We start from the raw sequence: 12,764 nt of genomic DNA, 5'->3' as shown, positions 1-12,764 counted from the left end.
CTCTGGTGTCATCATTTGTAAAATAAGAATGTGCACATTAGATTACTTCTGAAGTTCTTTTTCTACTTCCCACGAACATACTTTTTCCTCCTTTTTGTAAGGGAACCACTCATTCAGGTTTTATTGCATGACAACTCTGAAGATCTCACCAGAATCAATACTGAAAACAAGGCATTATATTCATCAACATGGTAGATCTGCAATGAATACATTTTATCAGGATCAGTATGTGGGGAACAACTCACCCCAGTTAGTTATCGTAACACGTTCCACAGAATCCAGGCCAAGAATTATAATTTGGAGCCCAGGTAAGATAGTAATGGCCCACCAAAAATATTTACATCCTAATTCCCAGAATCTGTATGCTACCTTTACCTTACCTGATATAAGAGACTGTGCAGATGTAATTACATTAGGGATCCTGAGATGGGGAGATTATCCTGGACTACCTGGGTCAGCCCGATCCAACCACAAGGGTCCTTATAAGAGAAGCCAGGAGGGTCAGAGTAAGAGAAGGAAATGTGACCACAAAAGCAGAGGTTGGAAAGATACAGAGCAAAGGAATGAGCAAAGGAATGTGGGCAGCCTCCAGAAAACTGCAAAAGGAAAGGAGGCAGACTCGAGAGACTCCAGAAGGAACCACTCTGTCTGCTCATTTTAGATTTATATTCTCCAGAACCATAAGATAATAAACTTATATTGCTTTAAGCCACTAAATTTGTGATAATTTGTTACAGCAGTAACAAGAAACGCATACCCCAGCACTGCCAATAAGTTTTGTCCAGAAAAGTAGTTGTGTATAAAATCCTACAGTATCTGACGAAGTTTGAACTAGGAACCCGTGTTTGTTCATGAGAAAGGCAAAGTATAGTGGGACACTGCCCTAGGGTTCATGGACACAGGATGGCACTCAGGAGCCACTTGGGCAAGAAAGCACAAGATTGAGAAGGAAGGGAGCAAGGAACAGAGCTTCCCAGGGGGGTCAATTCAGTTGCTGGTGTGTAGACAGGTGTCGGCAATGCTATTTACTGCTTCTACTGGAATTAGGGGACCAGAAATCTGGGAGAGACATTTTATTTCATTTATATTTAGTTATTTCCTTTTCAGCTTTTCCTCAGCCTTCCTGTTAATCTTTGGTTGTTTTTAAAAATATAAGCCCAGTTCAACTACACTACGCTTATGCAGGTTACAGGGCTTCTAGATATAAAGGAAAATAACTACATATCTAACCTGGTAAAGTTTTAGCCTGCTAGTGAAGAATGAACTGGAAAGAAGAAAAAGTTAAACGTCAGCATAAGGACAATTGCAAACATTTTGACAAAAAGTAATTATCCACCAAGTGTGCAATCTGTAACTGGGGATAATAATAAACCTTCAAAGACTGTTGTACAATAAAATGGGATAGCATACACAAGTACACAGTAACAGAAAACCCAGAATTCATACTGTGTGCTTGTGTGTGACACTTTCAGGCTGCCGACCCAACAGTCTCCTCTGTGTAAGGTGGCCCTTCAATGGAAATATTTAAACAACTCCTATGGGGCACCTGTGTGGCTCAGTTGGTTAAGCGTCCAACTCTTGGTTTCGGCTCCCGTCATGATCTCACAGTTTCCTGAGTTAGAGCCCTGCTCCCCAATGACAGTGCAGATCCTGCTTGGGATTCCCCCCACCCCTCCCCCACTCATGCTGTCTCTGTCTCTCTCAAAATAAACTTAAAAAACAAAAAACAAAAAAAAATAAACAACTCCTTTGTCTGCAATATGGCCTGTCACAAGGTCTAGCCCTTAAAGGACTGTTTCAATTTTTTTTATAATTTTTTTTTAATGCTTATTTTATTTTTGACAAAGAGAGACAGAGCATGAGCAGGGGAGGGGCAGAGACAGAGGGAGACACAGAAACCAAAGCAGGCTCCAGGCTCTGAGCTGTCAGCACAGAGCCTGATGCAGACTCAAACTCCCTAACAGGAGATCATGACCTGAGCCGAAGTTGGGTGTTTAACCGACTGGGCCACCCAGGCACCCCAGAAGTGTCCACCTTATTGTAATTATTAGCAAATTGCAATATGTATAACTTTGAATGAACTCAGGTCTCCTTTTTCTACTCAAGGGCTTTCCAATGTCTCATCCATTCTTTCTACAAGAACAATTCATGGCTTACATAGAAACAGCTACGAAAGGACCTTCTCTTCATCCAACCTCTAATTTCCATAATGGCAAGAAAAGGAAAGGAAGTCCTTTCCTTTTCATCTTATTCTCACTATGAAAATTTTCTACAGAAAGAGAGAAAGAGAGAGAGCTTGTGAGACAGCACAAGCTCAGGCCTGCAAAAATAGATTATTGCCAAGGAAAATCCTAATAGGGCTAAGGTGGGGCCAGGCATTAGGTGATTCTATTGCAGGGAACTCACTCTGGCAAACACTGCACAAAAAGGAGTGGACCTAAAAAAGGATTAAGGGGTCCCATTGTTAAGAAAAAATCAAATTGACCTGATGAATGTAGAGGGAGTGGAGTCTCTAGAAAGATCCCACAATGTCAGTACCAGTCTGGATTAGCTTCTATGAATTTGAAATCAATAGATGGCTTTAGTTGCAATAATTGTTTTTCTTTCTTTCTTTCTTCCTTTCATTTATTTATTTATTTATTTATTTATTTATTTATTTATTTATTTATTTTTGAGAGACAGCACAAGCAGGGGAGGGGCAGAGAGAGAGAGAGAGACACAGAGAGAGAGAGATAGGAAACACAGAATCTGAAGCAAGCTCCAGGCCCTGAGCTGTGAGCCCAACGCTGGGCTCAAACCCATGGACCAGGAGATAGTGACCTGAGCCGAAGTTGGACACCACCCAGATGCCCTGCAGTTGGTTTTTTTGTGTGTGTGTTTTTGTTTTTATTGAAACAGAAGTGTTATACAAGCATGTGTGTTATAAACGTGTGACAAAAATTTGCTATTTGTAACATATAAAGTGATATATTCTAAAACTTATTCAGAATAGAGAATATGAAAAGTTTAAGGTCTTTGCTGAAATACAGTCTTCTCAGACCCCTTGATCCTTGATTTATGGCCAGAAGGCCCATTAAAGGTAACTTGGAAAATATTTAATAATCAAGAAACTACACACAAACAGGTAAGGACATTCAGCTTTGACTTTACCATTCAGCTAAAATCTGCTATTCAGCTTCAGCTTCGTCCTCAGCCTTTGGAAGGCAAAGGAACTGAAAATTAATTCAGGGTTATTTCTGGCATCAGTGAACCTGTCCATGATTGATGACCTTTTGATTGAGTATCTTGTGATCATAACTAAATTATGTCACTAATAGTAGGACATCTGAATTCAATGCAAACATCTGCATATTCACTTGAAATATAGATATGCATTCTAGATGTGATCGGGATGAAAAACTCTGTGTTTTACATGTTGAAATTGTAAGAGCCAGGAAAAGATAAGTGTCTATTTAGTACTGCAATGATAAGATAGACTAACATATGGTGATTTGGGAAGCTGTTCATTCTATATCCAAAAATAATAAAAAATGTCCAAATAACTAAATACATGGAAAAAGAAGTTGGAATTTATAAAAATATCAAAAGAAAGTACATTGGCCAGCTGTTTCTAAAGCCTAAATAGTAATATAAGACACAATATAGGGATTATGTAATAATTCTAATTATTTGTATAACTTTTTAATTTATAACTATTAATAACAATAAACAAAATAATGTTTAAGAATTGTGTTTATTTTTAAGTAATTAAATTTAGGCCTGAGACTTTCATGAAAAATACATTTGGGAATTTTCTAGATGCCGTGAGAAAGGATTAAAAGCAGAATTTCAACTTCTGCTTTGAACGAATGTGGATGTTGACATTTACCTATTTGACAAAAACATCTATTCAGTTCATCTCAAATTCAGATAAAGTGTTTACTCCTGGTTTTCACCTTTGAGCGTTCTTCCAAACTCCCATTTGAAAAAGTAAGTATGGGGTTGGCTTCTTCCAGTTTTATCCTGGGAGATGCTTATAGGTCATGTTGTCAAGGAAGCCCTCTGAAGCACTGATCTACCTTTCTTCCCCCTTTCTGATTTATACTCAGATGAAAGGCATCCTGGTGTCTCTGGGTGCATTCTGTGACCCTCTTGCTAGCATACCTTTCCTAAACAAGCCTGCTCTTACCCAAACCTCGTTTACAAAGTATCTGTTCGGTGCGAGTGTGAACTTGGTAGGGATAGATCTGGAAAGAACATGAGCTTTGGACCTAGAAGCCATGGGTTTGAAGCCTCTGCACGAAATTTAACTGTGCATTACTTCTGGTTTTTTTGTCTCTTACATGAGGATTAATACTGTTCTCAAGGGAGCTGTGCTGATGACGTTACTAATGTAGATAAAGTTCCAGAAAGTGGCCCTGGCACAAAGTATCTGCTCAATAAACGGTGGCTCTCGTTACCCTGGGCATTTTACCACTGGCTTTGTGGTTCCAGATTTTACACATCCTGTGAAACGGCTGTAACACGTGTCTCATCAAATCCAAAGGTTTGGAATTTTCCAGTTATCTCTCCTCCTAGGCCTTTGTTTTCAACATCCAACATTTCCAGGCCGTTCCCCCATGCATAGCGCAACATGCCTGCCTTGCTCATTTGTCTCTAAACTTCTGGAAAGAGAGATCTAGTCAGAGAAAATGCAAAGGCAGAGAAAAAAAAATCAAAGATTCTACGATTATCGAGTTGTCACCTCCCAGAATACACACAACACATTTTGGAAGCAAGGAAAGAACTTCTGAGTGTGTGAATGAGATTCCAAAACCTGTTTTGAGCTTCGCTCGGGATGACCCCCTCCCAAAACCTATAGCGAGAGCGAGGCGCTTCCGACCACATTTCCAATCACCCTAAAGGAAGAAAGGCTGCGGCGGGGCTGCGTGCGCGCCTGTGAAGACACCCGCCCACGCGCGGCTCCGCCAACGCAAAGACGCAGCTCACTCCCAGCACCGAGGAAGAGGGAGGCTCCATCCGGACTCACTTCCTGCAGGGGAAAGGAAAGACCTCTTGGTGCAGGGCGGCCCGCGGCAGTTCCGCCCCTGGACCGACCGGGAGCAGAGCGCGCCCCGCAGGCACTTACGTGGCGCTGCCCGCTCGGGAGACGCGGCAGGCGAAGGCCGCCCCGTCGGCCCCGGCCTTCCCGCGGGGGTCCCGGTCGGCCCCGGCTAGGGGCGACGGCAGGGACGCCCGCAGAGCCCCCAGCCCTGAGGAGGGGCGACCCCGGGAGGCGCACAGAGCGCGGCAGGAGCAGGGGCGCGCAGGCTGCCGCCGGGTCACCCACCTTTCTCACTCTGCGGGCCGTGTAGAGCCCCATCCCGTCCTGAACCCGGGAGGACTTCAGGGAGAACCTGTCCGGCACGTACATGCCCAGCATTTTCCCGGCCGCGGCCGCCGCCGCCTCGCTCAGCACCAGCGCTCTGCGCCCGGGAGGAGACACATCGAAATTTGGGGTGCTGGGTGGAGGGGAGAGGCCGGCAGGGAAGGAGGAAATGGAGTTTTCCTCCCAGAATCCCCACCTCCCTGCCGATTCCAGGATCCCCCGCGGCTCAGCCCCTCCTAGTCCCGGGTCTGGCTCAGCCCGGAGCCGCCGCGGCCGCTGCTGCCATTGCTGCCGCGGGGGCGCGGGGGGCGCGGGCCGGGGCGCTGCGGTCTCAGAGACGCCGCGCGCTGATTGGCCCGAAGTTGGCGGCTCGCACCCGCGCCGGGCGCGGAGCCGAGAGCGGAGCTGACCTCGGGGCCTCAAACCCAGAGGCCGGCGAAAGGAGAGGACCAGCCTGCTCCCCGCGCCCAGCGCCGTAGCTTCGAGACCCGCCCTTGTCTAGCTCTGGGTTTTGCCGCGCTGAACTAGTTCTAGTTGGGAAATTGTACTGTTTTCAGATGCAAAACGAAATGGGCGTGACACAGCTGGGGGCATCCTCCAAAACAATTTTATGGAGTTCCAGACTCTGAAAGTATGCTTATTGCCCGACTACTGAAAACCATCCCTGAGGAGTAAGAAATTTGGGTCCTTCTCGTATTGTTTTTTTCATGCTTGTTTCAGGGATTTGAACTCGTAGGGGATCAGTAAGTATGGTGATTAACGTACAGGGAACGGGGGTGTACACAGTCTGCAACTAATCCATTTCAAGTTAATTCAAAATTTGTCGCGAACAGTTTAAATATTTAAATCCAGTAGAAACTAGTTATTGTATGGTGCTGTAACCCAGAGAAAGTGCTTACACTTCACAAGATACACCATTTCTGAATCCTCTCTTGCTTGGAAATCACCAGACCTGTGATAGATCTTCAGACATAAACCGAGGAGATGGGAGAAGGGAAAGCCCAAACAGCAGAATCCAGTATCGCAGGGATGACAAAAGTCTTGTTTCACAGTTTTTAATAAAGTTAGGTATTGCAGTGTGCTCAGAAGAAATTTGAAAAGGCGTTTGGTTGTTTTTTGTTTTGTTTTGTTTTTGTTTTTCCCTTTAAGACAAGCTAGGAGTTTCCTATCAATTTCTTTTGATGGTCTTCATAATTTTCTAATCTGAGGTCTTTGGGAATCCATTTGATGTTCCTTGTAAACCGTTAAAAATCATAATAATTTTGATAACATTAAAGACCACACTGTCAGAAAATAAAATTCAACTAAACAAATTTTAAAGATTTTATTGGATTCATTCACCAATCCATGAGTGGGGCAGCATCCAATCTGGCAAATAGAAAAGAGCTCAGAGAAGCTGTACTAAATGAAAAATTCTTACGGGTAAAAGGAAGCAGGAACAAGGAAATTATACCAAACAAAAAAGCAGATTGACTGTTGCAAGGTTACTTTCTTTTAAGTGATGGCAGATGTCTCTGGCAAATCTAGTGCTTGGTCATCAGGCAACTCCTGATAACTGGTTTAAAATTACATTTCTAGAAGAGCCAAAGCTAATTAAGTTGCATCTCAGTTTGGTAACATGGGACTTAGCATAAGTAACTCCATTTTGAGCCTGTTGGCTTGTTGTTACCAATGCACAACCATGGAAATGATTTCTGTTTCTTGGAGACTATAAGAAAAGCCTTGGAACACAAACAGTTCCTAATTTCCTAAGTAGAAGAACTTTATTAAAATCATATAATAACAATATTTGGAGATTGTAAATAATAGAATAAATGATCCTCTTTGAAAAATGTAAGGGTAGGGGCGCCTGGGTGACTCAGTCGGTTAAGCATCCAATTTCTGCTCAGGTCATGATCTCACCGTTCATGAGTTGGAGCCCCACATTGGGCTCTGTGCTGACAGTTCAGAGCCTGGAGCCTGCTTCGGATTCTGTGTCTCCCTCTCACTCTGCCCTTCCCCTGCTCACACTGTCTCTGTCTCTCAAAAATAAATAAATGTTAAAAAAAACAAGAGGGGCGCCTGGGTGGCGCAGACGGTTAAGCGTCCGACTTCAACCAGGTCACGATCTCACGGTCCGTGAGTTCGAGCCCCGCGTCGGGCTCTGGGCTGATGGCTCAGAGCCTGGAGCCTGTTTCCGATTCTGTGTCTCCCTCTCTCTCTGCCCCTCGCCCGTTCATGCTCTGTCTCTCTCTGTCCCAAAAATAAATAAACGTTGAAAAAAAAAAAATTAAAAAAAAAAAAAAAAAACAAGAAAAAAAACTTTAAAGAAAAAGAAAAATGTAAGGGTAGCTTTGTCAGGGGTAAGAACAATGCCTTAATCAGAGAACATTGCCTTAATCATTCTGAGTTTTGATCCCTTTGACCTACTGTTGAAGATACTATCTAACTTTCTGTATGGGGGAAGGAGATGAATCAATAAATAAATACAGTTTACTTGAAGGGAATTTAAAATTAGATGGCCTTGAAACACATAATAGGTATTCAGTAAATATTTCTTGATTAAAAGTCAATTCTAAGGCTAATCCGAGATTTTTCAAACTAGTGAATGAATGGTGAGACTAAATTTCACTTGTGCCCCAAAGAATCTGGACTAAGTCAGTTTTCCTGGGGTTCTTTAAACCAGTGCTATAACCAGGCCAGACCAGGTCCACTGTGCCCAGCTGGACCAGATCACAATCCAGAGGGTGGCCCATGGCATTTTCCCCAGAGCACTCACTCAGTTCTTTGTCAGACCCAGTCTTTCAGCTCTGGCCCTTAAGCCACACTGGCTTTTCAGTCAAAAGCTCTGTCAAGTCTCTTTAGGCACAGAAGTTTCCACAGCTTTTGATCATTAGATAGAAAAAGAAATGTTTTCTGGTCTTGGTCTGACACAACCCTCATTCACTCATGACCCTGGTTTGGCATAGCTCCCTTTTGGTTGCATGCTATGTTTCTGGGGAACAAAGTTGTCAGCTTGAGAATGTTCATCTTTCTGAACGTAGGCATCTCTACTAATTAATAAATAGTAAAAAATAAATGTAAAGATAAGTCTGAAATTAATTAAATAAGCTTTCCAGATCTTTTATGAATCTCTGCCAGAGATTTTGTTGCAACTGGCACAAACAGTAGATTTCAATAATGCAATGATCTTTTTACCTATGTGATAGAGTGCTCAGAAAATCCACTGCCTAGAACATGGAAACCAGTAATAAAAAGCTCTTAATAATAATCTCTATTACAAGACATAAAAAAGGATACATGTTTGCCAAATCAAAATGCATAATACTGACCGGAAATTTGATTTTGAATCCTGTAAGACAGTAGTTGTACAATGAGTCATTTCTTAGAACTTTAAAAGCTAGAAAGTGACCTTTCAGTATCATCTTTGAAAAACGGGAAATTAAAAGTCTGCTTTATATCAAGAGCTTAAGTGCAGTCTTTAAAAAATAAGTAAGAAAATAAAAATATTGACATCAAAGTACTACCATGTACCTGATTTACTTATTCTAGAAAACATTGCACTATTTTGACCCAAGAGAAATGACTCTAAAAAAACATTTCCCTTTACTTTCAAATTTGGTTCTGGAGGAAATTTTCTTCATGGATATGCCTAATGCCTAAAGTCAACCCTAATTATTGAATTCAAACTTGTGTACTGGAGCAGGCCTTGTTTTTTCATTAGAAGGAAAGACTTGAATTATAATTCCATATTAATTATTTTACCACACATACTGTAGAATTCTCTTGATTGCATCAGTTATTAATGAGTATTTCCAACTGTCAAAGTAGAATAAAAGCCTGACAGAAAAAAACAAAACAAAAAAAACCACTGAGGGTTATTTGTCTTTTGTTTTCTGAGAGTCATGATTTTGTAGTGAATGAATATAAAACCAAGTTTCCTGAGCAGAAAAGAATAAAGATTTATTTGTTGTGATTCAAAAAATAATAAAATAAAATCCTGAAAATAAAATCCATAGTGAGGTTGTTGGCTTCTTGCTCTAAAATCATTTCTCTTTAGCATTGATTGCATTGTAGCAATAGCACCATGAAAAGATGACCCTGAAACCGGAAAAAGCCTGTATATTTAATTTTCCTTAATCTCTTGGTTTTAAGTAATGATACCAAAGACTTGTATGCAGTACCAAAATATAGTCATAAAATCCTTTAATTAGAAAAAAACCTAGAGGTGCCAGCCTGGCTCAGTCAGTACAGCATGAGACTCTTGATCTTAGGGTTGAGTTTGAGCCTACATGGGGCGTAGAGATTGCTTGAAAAAACAACAACAACAAAACAGCAACACAAGAAAACCTAGAAGTTGTTGAGACTAGAGTAACGCTGTAAAAAAAAAAAAAGCCAAAGGATAAATCAGTAGTCATCTCACGTCAAAAGTCAATACTATTGATGGAGCAGAGTATGGAAAGGTAACAGAAAGCTGAAGAAAAGTGAGAGGAGGGAACCAAGAAGGATAATAGTTTCCATGCACTGAGCCTAGTGCAGAAACCAGAAACCAGGCTAGGTTCTTCATATCCATTATCTTAAAGCCCTAACAGCCCTACCATAACAGCCTGGCAAAGTAAATTTTATTAGCCCCATTTTACACATAAGGAAACTGAATCCCAGAGAGGTGATTAATCATAGTCAGTTTCAGACATCCATGAACTGGTGGAGGTAATTCAAACCCAGGACTGGCTGATTCCTATGTCTTGATTCTGTATCCTGCTGATTCAGTTGGCTTCACTTTCCAGTTACACTTCCCATGAGGCTTCAGGAGAGGAGGAGCTCTCCATCTCTCTCTCTCTCTCTCTCTCTCTCTCTCTCTCTCTCTCTCTCTCTTTCTCTCTCCCTGTCTTTCATCGCCCCTTCCAATGCCCTTCCAACTCCTCCTTTAAAACTGGGCAGAAAATTTGATTGGCCAAAGTCCATAAAATACTCGGTTGTCAGATACTCTAGTTTGGTTCAATCAACTGTGTCTAAGAGAAGATAGTCACATGGTTCTCCAAGGACATCTCTGCAGAGGGACTGTGAGATAAGACCTTGCTTTTACAAAAAGCTTCCCTGAACCCGTTAGATATTTTGAAACTTGGCCGATTTATAACCACAGCCTAGCTCATTCACACATTTTTAATCCGCAGAAGTGATAATATTAAGAAGAATCCCTAATTAACCAAAAAGCAATGACCAATACTCCTATGTTTGACAGAACCTCACGATTTGCTCTCCTGGTTTCTCTTTTCCCTTATTGAAATAAAATGGTGACTTCAGAACCAAACTATTATAAAAGAGTGGGGGGAGGGGGGGCACTTTCATAACATACTATTCCAAATGATTAAGGAGAAATATGAAAGTGATCATTTTCTATAAACTCTCTGAAACTATGTAGAGAGTAAAACAACAGTTATTATTATAATGTCTTACTAATTATTTAGCACCAAGGCAAGAACCATCCTTTTCCTTAAAAATGTTATTTCAAATAAACATCAGAGTTGAGTGCTTATGTGGCAACCTCTCACTAAAAAGGAGCACATGCATAACCAGTGATGTAATTCCCACTGAACTGGGGTCTCCAGAAGGCCTCCTCTCTACGGTTTCTTTCTTATGTTTGGCAGCTTGAAGTTTCACATAGTATTTCATCATCAGAAAGGTAAACTTCTAACTGAATCCTGTTACCCTCAGTGTGGGATCATAGCAAATTAACACTGTTTGGCAATCATTAATATTAAAATTTCTCTTTGCTGTTTCCAATTATAACCAAGGACTACATTAATATATTTTACATATGAATGAAGAATATTATTTTTTATTTAGTCCCTTAGGTGAGTTCAAGACAGTAATGTTCATTAACATTATTTTACTCTATTTTAAAAAGTCTTGGTAATAGGCAATAGTATATTAAATTATTTCTTATTCTTAACACTTGTTTCTAACACACCAACAAAATTTTCTATTGCTAAAGTACTTCTGTATAGACCTTAAGCTTTTATACCCAAACCTACTTTGTGAAGTATAGTACTTAAATTGTATACATGACCAAAGTAAGAGACCATTTATTTTTCTGAAAGTTATCAATACTGCTTGCCCTGAAGGTAATTTGAATCCATCCTTAGAAGAAACTTGACAACATATGGAAAACCAAATTGGAAGACTTCTGGCTATGTGACAGGTATATTCTCTGGAGAAAAGATACCCCCCAAAAATTAAAATAATCTCATATGGAAAAAAATAACAGATCCTCTTATACCATTGGATCAGATGTTTCCTCCGTGAATTATAAGCCAGCCAGTCTTTGTACTGCTATTCTCTTTGTCTGAGGAATTCAGTTATTATACGTCTGTCTTTATTGAAGGCCACTATGCAGCTGTGAAGAAAAAATTGGCATCATGCTGATCCCTCAAGTCATCCGTTCTGACTGCTTCTGCAAAATTTCACCATAAAGAACCTTAGGCCAGAAGGACACAAAAAGGGTTTTTAAAAGAAATCACACAGAGTGTGTTAGAGTCTGTGGTAAAGTATATAGGCTACCCACAAAAATAGCTTCTGGAAACCTTATCCCCTGACACAACTGCTGGAATAGTGTCCCTCCTTTGTTTCTGCCATGGGGAACTCTTTTCTGTTAGGAGTGCTTCCCAATCTTTGCTGGAGTGGTAAGAAGTCATGGAAACAGCAAGGATTTGGGACTCAGAGTATTAGTTTGAGTCACAGAGCTGAGAATTATTAACATGAGACCATAGGAAAGGTTAATAGCTACTCTACAACTGAAATGAAGATCATAATGCCAACTTTGTAGAACCCCAGACACAAAATAGTTTCAAAATAAATGGAAATTATTGTTATTGTTATTATCACCATGGATAAAGACTAAGTTTCATTGCTACACTTTAATGTTCTTCACCAAGTCATCTAGATTTTGCTATAATTACACAGAAGTGAGTCTATTACCTACACTGTGGCATACAGCAGCCCCCAATCATCCTTCCAGGACAAGAATAAAAAATCTTTAATATTTGTATAACGCTGGCTATAAGACAATGATGCTTCCACAGAGATAAGAAGGGTACTAACATTTCTAATAAGAACTTGTAGGAAAGTGTTCTCTGGCTTCATAGGCCACTGTGTCACCCAGTAGGGGAGAAAATAAGCCTTCCAGAAGTTAAAGTAGATTAAACATATTTTATCAGTTTGAACTTCTTGATTATACTCCCAATTTACATAAAATTTTGTAGAAGTCCTTCAATTTTTAACTCAAATTATGTTATCTATTTAAAAAATAAATCTTCGAGATCATCATAGATTCCTGCAACAAGTGTTTATGGACTCATAATGTGTCAAGAACAAAGAATAAGCAATACAAGTGATAGGACACTTTGCGTGAAAATTATACTGTAGCTAATACTACTAC

At 40.6% G+C, this 12,764-nt stretch overlaps 1 protein-coding gene across 1 annotated transcript in view; it reads right to left on the bottom strand.

Annotated features, from left to right (window-relative positions):
- PRDM5 (PR/SET domain 5) overlaps nucleotides 1–5,795 on the bottom strand; it is a 210,247-nt gene extending 204,452 nt beyond the window's left edge. Inside the window, 1 exon segment of the mRNA XM_086704306.1 lies at nucleotides 5,309–5,795. Within this exon segment, the coding sequence (XP_086560432.1) occupies nucleotides 5,309–5,401 (93 nt within the window). The 5' untranslated portion in view covers nucleotides 5,402–5,795.
- Between the last annotated feature and the right edge of the window lie 6,969 nt (nucleotides 5,796–12,764).

The sequence above is a fragment of the Puma concolor genome, chromosome B1 (genome assembly GCF_028749965.1).
Source record: "Puma concolor isolate L17-30 chromosome B1, mPumCon1.1.hap2, whole genome shotgun sequence".
NCBI lineage: Eukaryota > Metazoa > Chordata > Mammalia > Carnivora > Felidae > Puma > Puma concolor.
This window is presented reverse-complemented; position numbering and strand designations above follow the sequence as displayed.